The sequence below is a fragment of the Stegostoma tigrinum genome, chromosome 29, assembly GCF_030684315.1.
Source record: "Stegostoma tigrinum isolate sSteTig4 chromosome 29, sSteTig4.hap1, whole genome shotgun sequence".
Classification (NCBI taxonomy): Eukaryota; Metazoa; Chordata; class Chondrichthyes; order Orectolobiformes; family Stegostomatidae; genus Stegostoma; species Stegostoma tigrinum.
Window position 1 is genome coordinate 8184722 of NC_081382.1, and position 14439 is coordinate 8199160.

General features: G+C 42.3%; 1 protein-coding gene across 7 annotated transcripts in view; it reads left to right on the forward strand.

Moving 5' to 3' along the window:
• abca2 (ATP-binding cassette, sub-family A (ABC1), member 2) overlaps window positions 1-14439 on the forward strand; it is a 508939-nt gene that overhangs the window by 334581 nt on the left and 159919 nt on the right. For all 7 annotated transcript variants that reach the window (XM_059638365.1, XM_059638369.1, XM_059638363.1 and 4 more), the window contains 2 exons: window positions 1796-1898; window positions 9175-9289. In XM_059638365.1, the coding sequence (XP_059494348.1) occupies window positions 1796-1898; window positions 9175-9289 (218 nt within the window). The remainder of the gene's footprint in view (window positions 1-1795; window positions 1899-9174; window positions 9290-14439) is intronic.

The following is a 14439-nucleotide window of genomic DNA, read 5'->3' on the forward strand; positions in this document are numbered from 1 at the left end:
AGGAGTTAGAGTCCATGATGAAGCAGAAGGCAGTTCAAGCCAAGAGTCTGTTGAAGTGCTACAAAGCATTCAGTGGGGCAGGAACAGGCTGAAATAACAGATCGACGAGGCTAGTCTTGTTGATGGATCTTGGACAGGAGGTTGGAGCAGGCTGTTTGAGGGTGATGGTGGTGAAGAGAGGCTGTCCAGATTAGCCGAGGTCAGTGACTTCCTTGGATACAATGGCTTGATGCTTGGCAACGGGGTCACGACCCATGTGGAGATGGGAGGAAGTGTTGACCTTTGCTGCATAGAGGTCCGTACACCAGACAAACAGCGCCGCCCTATTTGTTGGGTTTGATGATGCTGTTAGATTTGAACCTATGAGAAAGGAGCGCCAAAATCTCAGAAAAGCATATGTTATCACGCGTAAGGGTCCATTCTGGTCCTTGTGTAAGGTCCACAAAATCGTGTCTTTCAACAGTTGTTAAAACAGTGGCTGACGTTTGCCTCATCACCCATCCCCTTGCTCTTCCCCATGCCCTGTGACTAGTTTCACAGCCCTCTCTCTGAGAGCCTTCACTAGCTAAGACCATAAACAGTCCCTGTTGCCCTTATCTCTCTCGGTAAAAATTTCAGATGGAAAATGATGGATTTAACCTTTGAGAGATTGTAGTGCATCTGGAGATCAGGACTTGGCTTAAATTAGAAAGAAGATCCCAGAAATAATCAGCAATTCAAGCAGTATCTTTAGGGAATGGCAAAGTTAATGTTTCTGGCGTCAACTGCTTAATTTGAAATTGCTAATCTGTTTGAAAATTAAACTCAATTCCTTTCCATTTTGGGAATGCAGTTACAGTCTAAACTGGTCCTCCCAGCGATGCTGACATTCCGAATTCTCTGGCCCAGAAATTCCATTACTGCAGAATCGGAGCCCTGATAAATTCCAAAAGATGCTTGTCAGAACTTTTCAGAAGTCATGATGCATTGACAATGTGGGGCTTGCTCTAAATGTTAATATTCCAGTGGGCAATTAACCAGCATCTGGAACTCTCCAGAACATCTTCAGCTGAGATTTTGGGCCGCACTGAATTACGTACTTGGGTCATAACCAAGGAAATGCAAGGGAAATTCTAACCACTTCTAAAATCTGGGCGACTATGTTAATGCCAACACACCTGAAAAATTTTTAGAAGGACTGTTCCAGTTTGCAGTGACCTCGAAAATGGACCTCCTCTCTCTCTCCCTCTTCCACAACTACCCATCCTGATCCTGTGTCACCTCCACCTTCCTAACTACCCCCGACCTCAATATCACTGGTTTTCCAGACCTTGTGACTCAACCTAACCATTTCCCTCTGCCCCACTCCAACCCACAACCCAACTTACCAGCTACCACCTCACTGTACCCAGCTTCCCCAGTTACCTCACCCACACTCATTCAGTAACATGCTGAAAACTATATTTAAATGTCACACATGCATATCAGTGCCTCTGCAAATTTACCAGAAATTCACAGCGAGTGTAGTGCAAAGCGGGCAAGGCTGAGACCAGCCCAACAACAATGCTACATGAAAAAGGATTCCAAAAGAAGATACACTCAGTGTTTCTTAGAAGGACTGGAGAAATGCAGAGCACCATCACCAGAATGAAAGGAGGAGGAAGAGTGACAACCCAGGGGTGATCACCAACCCTAGAAGATTCAGATCTGCAGACACGTTGATATTTTCATGCGAGAGGGAGCTAATTCTCTGTAGTTATTTGGAGTCTCCCTTCCAATTTAATGTACTGTGATTTTCTGTCTACCTCCTTCCTAGATATGATGGAACGGGCCATTATCAATACATTTGTGGGACATGATGTGGTGGAGCCTGGGAATTATGTCCAAATGTTTCCGTACCCCTGCTACACCAGAGACGAGTGAGTATTGGCCAAGGAGGTGATAAATGTGTGTACAGCTACAATATTTAAAAGACATTTGGATAGATACATGAATAGGAAATGTTTGGCGGATATAGACCAGGAGCAGCCAGGTGGGACTAGTTTAGTTTGGGATTATGTTCAGCATAGACAGGTTGGATCAAAAGGTCTGTTTCCATACTGTATGACTGTATAAGAAGAGGAGGAACCATTTGAAACAAATTGGCTCAGACTGGTACCATGCAGGACTATGTCTGTCTCTTAAGAAAGGATATCACTGCACTGGAAGCAGTTCAGAGAAGGTTCACTTCACTGATGCCTGGGATGAAAGAGTTTTCTTTTGAACAAAGATTAGGCAGGTTAGGACCCTATCCATTTGGAGTTTAGAAGAATGTGAGATGATTTAATTGAATCATAAAGACTTGACATAATTATTGTTGAGAGAGGACATTTCCCCTTGTGAAGGCACAGAAGAATTAACAAATGCCGTTTTAAAATTAAGGGGGTCCCGTGTAAGACAGAGATGTAGATAAACATTTCTGAGTGCTATTAGCGTATGGAATTATTATCCCCAAGGTTTGTAGGGGCTACATCAGTGAATATATTGAATGCTGAGCGATAATGGGAACTGCAGGTGCTGGAGAATCAAAGATAACAAAGTGTGGGGCTGGATGAACACAGCAGGCCATGCAGCATCTTAGGAGCACAAAAACTGACATTTTGGGCCTAGACCCCAAATGCTGAGTTGGCTAGATTTTGGAAGCAAGTCACACTAGGGGATTGGGGGTAGGGGGAGCAGTCAAAGTGGAGTTTGTTGAGTCATAGAATCCCTTCAGTCCAGAAACAGGCCATTTGGCCCATTGAGTCCACACACTGACCCTTCAAACAGCATCCCATTCAGACCCACATCTCCACCCTATACCCATAACCCTACATTTTTCCCATGGCTAACCCACCTAGCCTGCATATCCCTGGACGTTATGGGCAATTTAGCACAGCCACTCCACCTAACCTGAACATCTTTATACTGTAGGAGGAACACTTCAGAGGGTCAGCATGGACTGGATGGGCTGAATAGCCTGCTTCCACACTGTATGGATGCAAATTGCTGAAAGTGTCAGCTGATAACAGTGCAGTGAGACCAATGGTGAATAGCAGAATGAACAATCATTCTGATTAATCCCAGATTTAAGGTAAAAGAAGCAGGAATGATAGAGAAGGAAATTAAATCAATTAGATTAACATCAGGTCCAGGAGAACCAATAACAAGTGGGGGATAAAGGTAGTATTAGGAGAGAAGGAAAATAAAAGGTAAACAAAGGAAAAAATGAATTTTAGGAAAAGTTTACCCACCTGCAGAAATGAAAATCCGTGTTTCAATCCACCCCTGTCTGAACAACTAATGTTAAGAGACATGTCAGGACTGTAAACCAGCTTGCTCACAGGACCCTTACACTGTGAAATAATACCTCTAACTTTTTGGAGTGAATTTAATTCATATTTGCTGCTCAAATGCAACAAATCCTTGTTGCATTACATCATCCTTTTGCAAAGTGGAGCAGTGGAAATTTCTAGCAATTTGTAATCATCTGCAACTCAGGGAAGATCTGGTACATTCAAAATATTTTTGTATACACCGATACCTGCCCCTCACTGGGGTAATACCCTGGAAATCAAGCCTCATTCTTCATGCAATTGTTACAAATGTGAACATTTGGTTAAACCACTGAAATGTGTAAAGCTGCCTGACTATCCAATTCAGTTGGTAGCTTTTTTAAACATTTTTAACAATTTTTTTCTTGTCAATCAAGCAGCTTTTAACCAGTATGTGTCTTCAGCTATCTTAATTTGAACCGGTCAGCTCAGTTGTTTCTGGAAAGTCAAGAAATTAAGTTCCGTTTCCATCAAAGCCAGCGGGCCCTGATAGAATGCCTCCCTCCAGCTGTACTATCTGCTCTGTGCAGTTGTTTGTGCATTTTTGAGGTATAAAAACCATCAGAGATAGTGTGACAACTGGAATCAGATGAGTGCATGCATGGCATTCTCTTTTTGCAGTTCCATCTGTTATGCAGTCACTTGACAGTACAATCCTGACAGCACACTGGCACCATTTGAGAACTGCTTCTGAAAGCACTGCCTACATGCAATGAATCCAACAGCTTCTGCTAATGAGAGCTCTGTTTTAATTGAGTAAAGGGGACAGGACAGCCCTGCCTGCGCTGTTCCCCAGCGATCATCTAATCTAAAAATACAGCATCGTTCACACTGTGCAGCGTAATGTAACATAGAGGAGCTTTCATGTAAGAATGACCATTGGAGAAAGACAGAGACAATTCTGCCCTGTTCTCTTGTGTCAACAAAGACAAAGTCGTAGTCATGAAAAGTAATTTGACTGATTGAAGCTATATCAGCAGGCAACAAGTACGTGTATGGACTCGCTCCACAAGCTGAATATTCCAGTGAATTTTAGGATCCAGCATTAGGATTGCATATAATTTGCGTTCTGTGACTAACCTTCACTCCCTGCATTACTCTGGAGACACAATCCTGGGATACTTTGTTGGGTGGGTGGTGGGTGGACTTTGTTTTATTTTTAATTTATTCATTTCTGGGACACAGACATCACTAGCCGGCCAGCATTTATTGCCCATCCCTAGTTGCCCTTGAAGGTGGTGGTGAGTTGCCTTCTTGAACTGCTGCAGTCCTCCTGCTGTGTGTTGACCCACAATGCCATTAAGGTGGGAATTCCAGGATTTTGACCCAGAGACAGTGAAGGAACGATGATATATTTCCAAGTCAGGATAGTGACGGGCTTGGAGGGGAACTCGAAGGTGGTGGTGTTCCCATATATCTGATGCCCTTGACCTTCTAGATGGAAGTGGTCGTGGGTTTGAGAGGTGTTGTCTGAGGATCTTTGGTGAATTTCTGCAGTGCATCGTCTAGGTAGTACACAGTGCTGCTGCTGAGCATCAGAGATGGAGGGAGTGAATGCTTGTGGATGTGGTGCCAATCAAGCGGGCTGCTTCGTCCTGGATGGTGTCAAACTTGTGTGTTGTTGGGGCTGGACTCATCCAGGCAAGTGGGGAGTATTCCATCACACTCCTGACTTGTGCCTTGTAGATGGCAGACAGGCTTTGAGGAGTCAGGAGGTGAGTTACTTGCTACAGTACTCCTAGCCTCTGACTTGTTGTAGCCACTGTGTCTATGCGGTGAGTCCAGTTGAGTTTTTGGTCAATGGTAACCCCCAGACTATTCAGAATGTTCATTGAATGTCAAGCAGCAGTAGTTAGATTATCTCTTATTGGTGACAGTTGTGGCCTGGTATTTGTGTGGAGCAAAAAATACTTTTTACAGTCGTTTCAACCAGGAGCATGGGAGCACTGCTCTACTTTTGGAAAAAATCAGCTAAGATCAGTTGGTAGCACTGTTGTCTCTGAGTCACCAGGTTATAAGTTTGAATCCTACTCCTGTGCTTGAGGACAAGAATTGGAATGAAGCGTCACACCAAGACCCCATCCGTCTGTTTGGGTTTAAGGGGAGGCGATGCTGTGGTGGTAATGTCACTGAATTAGTGATCCAGAACCATGGGCTGATGTTCTGGGGGCAGCAGAAAGTAGAATTTTAATTCAGTAAAAATCTGGAATTAGCTATTGATTGCTGCAAAAATCCTTCTGGAGTGCTGATGTTTTTTAGGGAGGGAAATCTGCCACCGTTACCATGGCCTGGCCATGTGGGTCTCCACAGCCATGCACTGGACTCATCACTGCCCTCTGAGCAATTGGGGATGAGCATTAGGTGCTGGCCTCGCCAGCATGCCCACCTGCCAGGAATGAATGAAAACAATGAAAACTGACTTCCCATCCTACTTCCAATCCCTTGGCTAACAGTGATCAGCATTCACTTTGCTTAAATTATTGCAGCCAGTTAACTTCCATGCTGAAGGCTGATGCCACTGAAGGCATTAAGATTATTTTAGAATCAAAATAGAATCCCTACCATGTGGAAGCAGGCCATTTGGCCCACTGAGTCCACACCAACCCTCCATAGATCATCTCACCCAGTACCGTCCCCCTGTCCGATCACTGTAACCCTGCATTTCCCATTGGCTGACCCACATAGCGTGCATGTCCCTGGACACTATGGGGAAATTGAGTATGGCCATTCCACCTAACCTGCACATCTTAAGACTGTGGGAGGAAACCAGAGCACCCAGTGGAAACCTACGCAGACACGGGGAGAATGTGCAAACTCCATACAGTCGCCCGAGGATGGAATGAAACCTGGGGGCCCCTGGCACTAGGAGACAGCAGTGCTAACCACTGAGTCACCCTTACAATATGTTACGATGCCTCACAGAACCCCAATAACTTGCCAAAGAAAGGAATCACCAAATGGCCACAATAGAAATAATCAAAGGACAATATTTCACGTGTAAAAATGCATACTGTAACAACCAAGTTAAAATCAATAGAATTCAATACTAATTAAATGACAAATAATCTTGCAACTAAAATGATAAATTTCGCTTTAAACCACTGCCAAAAGTACTACTGGCACATCACGAACACTCTTGAAGTCCCACCTTTCCCTCTGGTCAAGTTTTCCATGGACCCTCATTAACTACCGCACTCTCACTTATGTTTTCCAGATACAGCATCATCAGCAAGGAACATTTCAGCAAACTTTGACTTCCTCCAGTAACACTAGAGCTGACAGTAGCAATTCTTGGCAACTGTTTTATTGGTTCCCTTTAACAAACCCATTTAAACAATCCAAGGCACCATAGAACAGTACAGCACAGAAACAGGCCCTTCGGCCCACCATGCCTGTACCAATCATAATGCCATTTTAAACTAATCCCATCTGCCTGCACATAGTCTGTATCCTTCAACTCTCTGCCAGTTCTTGTGTCTAAATGCCTCTGAAACGTATGTACCATCTCCTGTGACAGCATGTTCCTGGTACCTACTACCCTCTGTATAAAACACTTGCATTGCATATCTCCTGTAATCTTCTGCCTGTCACTCTAAACCTTATGCCCCTGGTATTCGACATTTCTGCTCTTGGACAAAGAATCTGACTAACCACCAGATCCGTGCCTCTCATAAGCTTATATACTTCTACTAAGTCGCTTCCCAGCCACTGATGTTCTAATGAAAACAGTCGATGTTTGTCCGGTTTCTCCTTAAAACTAGCAGCCCAATCCAGACAACGTTCAAGTTAAAACAAAAACTAAAAGAACTGCAGATGCTGTAAATTAGAAACAAAAATGCAAATTGCTGGGGAGGAAAACTCAGCAGGTTCGGCAGTATCTGTGAAGAGAAATCAGAGTTCATGTTTTGGGTCTGGTGACCCTTCCTCAGGACTTTATGTTTTATTGCACAAGGTAGGGTTGGGGAGAGGGTAAGGAGTAAGCAATAGGTGACGATGGAGCCCAAAGTAACAAAAGAACAGTTGGACAGACAAAGGAGTGGATAATGATCTGGTTATCAGGATGAATAGCAGTTAATGGAGACTGTTGCTAACAATGTGTTGTGTGTAATAGCGGACAATGTGATCACAAGGCCTGGTGTGTATGGTGGGGACTAGGACATAGTAGTATATCATCCTGTTAATTCTATTCTTGTACCTTCTCCAAATCTTTCTGTTACTGTGGCAACCAAAACTGCACACAGTGCTCTAAATGTGGCCTAACCAAATGTCATATACAACTGCAACATAGTTTAGCAACTTTTAATGCAGTGCCCTAACCAATGCAGGCAAACATGCCATATGCTTCCTTTACCAACTTATTTAGTTCTGTTGCCACTTTAAAGGAATTATGGACTGCACCTCAAAATCCTTCCATATATCAATGCTGCTTAGGGACCTACTGTTTACTGTCTGCTTTCACCTTGCATTTGACCTCCCAAAATGCATCACCTCTCACATGCCCAGATAAACTCCATCTGCCATTTCTCCGCCCAACTTTCCAGCTGATCTATATCCAGCAGTATCCTTTGATGACGTTTCTCACTATCTACAATTTTACCAATTTGCATGTCATCTACCAACCTACAAATCAGACCACCTACATTTTTTCATCAAAATTACTTATTTATTATAAACCGCACTGATCCTTGCAGAACACCATTGGTCACAGACCTCCAGTCAGAGCAACATCCCTTCACAACTATCCTCTGCCTCTGTATCCAACTTGCTAACTCATCATGGATTCCATGCAACGTAATCTTCTGGACCAGCCTACCATGAGGGACCTTGTCAAATGCTTTAAAGCCTGTGCAGACAACATTCTCTATCTTACCCTCGTCAATCAATTTAGTCACTTCCTCAAAAAATTCAACCAAGTTTGTGAGCTAAGACCTCCCTGTATAAAGATATGCATACTACCCAAATAAAATCGCTGTCCTCCAAATGCAAGTAAATCCTGTCCCTAAGAATCTTCTCCAGTAATTTCCCTATCACTGATGTAAGGTGCACTAGCTTATATGCTCCTCAATTAGCCCTGTTGTTCTTTTTAAACAAAGGAACAATGATGATTATTCAGCAGCTTTTTGGGACATCGCCTGTGGCTAAAGAGGATATAAAGATCTCTGTCAAGGCCCCAGCAATCTCCTTCCTTGCCTCCCTCAATACCCTGAGATGGATTCCATCAGGCCCTGCAGAATTATCGATCTCAGTGTTGTATAAGACACCGAGCACCACCGCCTTCTTAATTTCAATATACCCCATTCTACACTTCTTATCATCCATTTCCTTCCCCTTGGTGAATACCGATGCAAAGTACTCATTAGGTAGTTGTGGTAAAACTGCCTTTTCTACAAGGCAACTCAGTCTTTCTTTTCTACCAAAGAGAACAGTCCCCTTTCCAGGAGAGTTTCACTTCTGCCACAGGAGTTTTTTGTTACTTTGACCAAAACCACAAGCTGCACCCTGATTCCCAGTGACTGGTCTGTTCAACTTTTCCCTGCCTAACTCTCATTGGCATGGCAATCTAAACAATTTGATCAATTCTTAGAAATGAGATGCTTGCCAGGAATTATACTTGCCATCTCTAAGTATCTGGTAGTTTGGGCCAAAAGGGCTATTTTGAAAAATAACTTCTTGCAGCATTCCATGTACAAGTCACATGTTAGGTTGTCTCTCATTGCTTCTACGTCAGTAGGTACAAGTGAGCAAATGATTGCTTGAGGATTGATCTATACTGTACTTGTCAATGAAAATAAATCACTTCATAAAAAAAATAAAATTATCTTCCCTGCCTTTTTTTGTGCAGCTTTCTGTTTGTAATTGAGCACATGATGCCACTCTGCATGGTGATATCGTGGGTGTACTCAGTGGCCATGATGATTCAGCACATTGTCGCAGAGAAAGAGCACAGACTAAAGGAGGTAAAGTTTGGTGCATTCAGAAAAATCCTTTCACGAGGTCAAACCGCCTTTTTACGGAAAACATTCACGGTTTAAAACACTGTGTCTTCACAATGTGGCACAGTGGTGATGAGCTCATTGTACAGCCCATGTGATGCTGCTCGAGTTGTCACTGCCCTGAAAACTTACGCTGACAGATTTGAGGATTGAGCACTCAATAAAATACCACTTGGGTTACCAGCTTGTGGATAGTTGCTGTTGGATATTTAAGTCTCCAGCTCTCATCATCAACAAGGTGAGTGCAATGCTGGACCATTTCCACAATAGACAGAAATATGGCATTTGTTGGTTTAACTAGAACTTCTGACAATTTAATGACGATGGCATTGTCAGAATGGAATGGAAGGGGTCTGTGATCTGGATACCAACATATTTATATGCGGTCATGGCTCATGTTTAATTAATAATCCACCAGGCGCCAGATGCAGATCTGAAGGCAGGAATCTCATGAGGGATTTAGACTTCTACACAATTCCATAAGGAAAACATTGTTAGGATTCAGGGAAAGGATCATAACCTGTTGTGAGGGTAAACAAACTGACACTGAGGTACATGTGACAATTGAATTCAGGCACTCTCGCCCTCGTCATCCTTTCTCCAATAATTTCTGATCTCAAGGAGTGCTGAACTGTTCAACACTTCAGTGAGCTTTTGAAAGGCTGAATTGGCCTTTGTTCGTATAGTTTATGTTGATTCTAAATCTATTTAATATTTGATTCATAATTGTATTTCGCAAAGAACCTACAAGATGATTTTTAATTCTATTTTAATTTGTCTTCAAGCCATAGCTAATTGTTAGGATATGTGTTATAATAGTTTTACTTTTATTCATTGCAAATGGCCAAACCTATTAGACCTAAATCATTTTAAGTCCAATTATTTGCAGAGTTTTATTTCTATGAGCTAACTGCATTCAGATGTACACTCTGCTAGTTTTAGGATTGCTATATGGAAGCGTTGGAGAGGATATGGGCTGGGCCTGGCCTGTTTGTTCTCTATGTTCTAGGTTGTAACATCACTCTGCACCCCACAACAGAAGGGGAAATGTTGTCAATCATAACCCCTCACTTGGAATAACTAATCCTGCTCTGACAATGGGGCCTGTTTCATCTTTCCTAGTTACCGCTATCATATCAGTATCAGTCTGAGACTGCAGAAGAGAGTTAAGGCTCTGAATTGGAGTAAACAATAGACGTACCTGTGAGAGACGTACAGTCAGTGAGGCGCAGAAACTGAGAGACAGAGAAAATGGAAGAAACTTGCATATCTAAGGGGAAGAACTCATGAAAAGTTTGTCTGAGATACATAGTTCAATCCAGATGCAGGAAAACCATCAGAAGCAGATAAAAAGAAAGAGTTACTTGGCACAATGGAAATGAAAGCACAGACACAGTTCATAGAATCCCTGCAGAGTGGAAACAGGCCCTTCAGCCCATAAGTCCACGTCAACCTTCAGAACATCCCACCCAGACCCATCCCCTATAACTCATTGAATCTACACATCCCTGAACACTCCGGGCAAGTTAGCATGGCCAATCCACCTAGCCTGCATATCTTTGGACTGTGGGCTTAAACCGGAGCACCGGGAGGAAACCCACACAGACATGGGGAGAACGTGCAAACTCCACACAGACAGTTGCTCGTGGGCGGAATCGAACCAGGGTCGCTGGTGTTGTGAGGCAGCAGAGCTAACCACTGAGCCACCGTGCTGCAAAATTACTGCTACTTTTTTTTTCAAACTTGGAAAAAAGCCCCAAGGCCACACAAACTGTTTACTATATTGGATTCAAATTGACAGCTTTAAACCTCTGTCTTAAAACCTCTCTTTAAAAAATAAGGATAAAATACCCTTCTTAAAGTCATAGTATTGTTGGATGTGCAAAGAGAGAACAACTAGCAGTTTATTTTCTTTTCTAAAAACATAAAATCAATTGCAGAACGGCAACTGTCAGAATGTGCGTTAATTCTCAACAGTCACTGCTAAAGCTGGAAGTCGGACAGTCAACAAATACTTGGGTCATTGGAAATGCTTGGAATGGAAATGTGAGGCAACTGTGAAGAGAGAGATTTTCTCCAGTTGAGACATTTTCAGAAATCGCAGACTGATATGTTACATATTTAGAAGCAAATCATCAGTTTAGAATATGCAATATTTATCAGAGTTAGAATAGTGAATTGTAATGAGTATGATATAAATGTCATTACATTTTACTTGAGTGAGGACCCCTGCAAATTTAAACAATGGCATTAAAATGTCATGCATATTAGAAACAATTATTTAAAATCACTTTCTGTATTTCAAACTTCTCAATCACACAGAATAACTTGTAATTCATTACCAACTGAAGGCACCAGTTTATAAGAGTCTCATTACAGTTCCTAATCTCAGGGAGCCACTGAATGTGAAACTAATATCAAACTAAAGTAAAGTAAAAGTGGGCCCAGATTTTCCCTCCAGGACTGGACCCTCAGAGTTGGAAGGATTCCTGACGCTATAAATGGCTATCCAAATGTCAGATTGTTGGTCAGGGGCAGTGGATACAATTTTTGGTTGTGGTGGAATTGGGGCATGGGGGTAATTAGAGTTGGTGCAAGGAAGGCAAAACACACCAAAGGAATTTTTTCCAAGTCGGAAAAAAAAGTAGTAGTAACTTTGTGGCACAGTAGCTCAGTGGTTAGTACTGCTGCATCACAGCACCAGGGACCCAGGTTCGATTCCACCCTCGGGCGACCATCTGTGTGGAGTTTGCGCATTCTCCCCATGTCTGCGTGGGTTTCCTCCAGGTGCCCGGTTTCCTCCCGCAGTCCAAAGATGTGCAGATGGGCCAGATTAGAAATCAGGGTGGTGATCCCAGAAGAACTGAGAAGTTTACCAGCTGTGGAAGTAGATTGGCCAATTGGCCTACTAAAGTATCTGGTACTGTATCCCAAGTTTAACATAGATTAAACATGAAGCATTCACCTAACTTTCATCCTCCCTAAATGCCATTCCCCTGCCTCAACACGCCACCTTGTACCCTGCGCAGCTGCTCATTCCCTCTGGACCAACCTGCACTCCTTGCTCACTGCCCATGAGACTTTGAACCCTCCATGTCAACTTATACCCCAACCCCCCATGCTACCTTAGGGCAAACCCCTGCTGCCCCATTCATCACTCTCTTTGTGCTTACACCCATCATACCAACCTATCTAGTATGCACCATAGCAGACCTCAGGAGCAGAGATGAAGTGATGGGGCTAAAAGACAGTTCTGTGAGATGAAACTCAGTGTCTGTTACAGACTTCACTGCTTTGAAACAAGTACTCTCATTCATAAAGTCCCAATTGCTGCATTTATATTCCTTTAGCTGAGACCCAAAGTTTTATTCAAATGTACTGTCCTTTGTACAAAGAAACTTTGGAATTTATAATCCCACAACAGAGTGTGTGACCACTTGTAGCTGTCATTCAATCAGCTAGATTGTAAGTACTTCACTATCACAATGAATATTTCTGAAATTAGACTTACAACACTAATCCGGTCATGGAAATGGTTTACGCCAACAAACATTATTATTTCAGTCGTTATTTTTAATAATGCAGCAATTTAAATGATGTTTCAACTGTTTAAAGGGCAGGACTTTGAAAAGCCTCAATTGCTCACTTTGAGTGCTTCTGGCTGTTCTGTCAGTTGATATTGATGGGTCTGTTGATTGTTTAAGTGAGTTCGACAGGAATATATTTATGCACTTTTCACACATATTTGCGTCTACTTCTAACATTTCCAAAGAGCTGTTTACCTTTTCCAGAGATTATCTCACCTATACTGAGGTGTCTTGGAACTAGATTTGAATGATGCTTATCTCTCCAAATGTGTACCCTGGCTATCCAAAAGAAACGACAAAGTCAGATATGCTCTAATTTGCATACTTCGTATTTCACAGTCCACAGTTACCAAAATCCTACTTGAGGGATAGCAGCTGATAATGTAAATGGCCAGTGTATCTGCAAAGTATGCATGTATGAAACCTGCTGCACTCCCCTTTCTATCCCCTGTATGACTTGTGGCCAGTGTCACTGTGCTGGAGAGGCTCTTTGTCATGGTTAAGATCTGGACCATAGGCCCAATGCCATCTGCATTGACTTCATGCATGAAGAGATTTGCCAGTATTTTGTATTAAGACAGTAAATTGTGATATTTCTATGTGCATCTGTTGGAAATGGGGAAAATCATGTAGCGTCATGGGAATTGTGCATTGCACTCTGTTGTCTTGCTTGCTTAAAGGATCATTCAAAAATGTCATTAAAATTTTGCCATACCTTTTTAAATATTTGTATAATCATCACGTTCAAATATTAGCATTCTAATTTTGCAGAATAAATTGACTCAACAAATGCCAAGGTGTAAATTGAAATAATGTTGGGAAAATATACTATCTTGACCATACTGTGCCTCAAGAAATAGGAAAACACTGGTTTGGTTTATATTTCTTGTCCTCTCTGTCTTCACTGTTTCAGCGAAGAATGTGAATTAGTTTAGATATGTAACATTTCTTTGTTCTATGCTGCACTGTACTCAGTAGGTGACCTATTCAGATGAAAATCAGTGGTTGTTTTGTTTCTCTTTATGGGGTTTCTCTTGTTGCAGAAAACTCTGTCACAGATTGACTTGCAATCTACTCCTACATTTGTGTTCCGAGTAGTTAAGGTTTCATCACAGAACGCTACAGCTCCCAAGGACATCATTTAGCTCATCGTCTCTATCTCTCTGGTGGATGCACATTTTTTAAAATGCATTATGCTTTTTCTCCATAATAGAATTCATAGGTAGTGATTTGCTGTCATGCTCTGCCTAGTTGACGAGTTGTGTTTTGAAATAGAAGATAACTTTCCTTAATTGCAAACCAGATCCCTCTGGAACTATAATGGACATCTGAATAAATCCAGAAAATTATTAGAAATGCACAGGGAAAATGAAAAGACAGGTTTTGGATGCCTGCCGGCCATCAGAACATGGATCATTTAATCCGTCTTTCTCTTTCTGCAGTCCATCAGTTGTTTGTTTCCAGTAGTTTTCATTCAATTCTGTGTTATAATCTGTTAGCCAGATGTTACTCGTATGAAGCTCATCA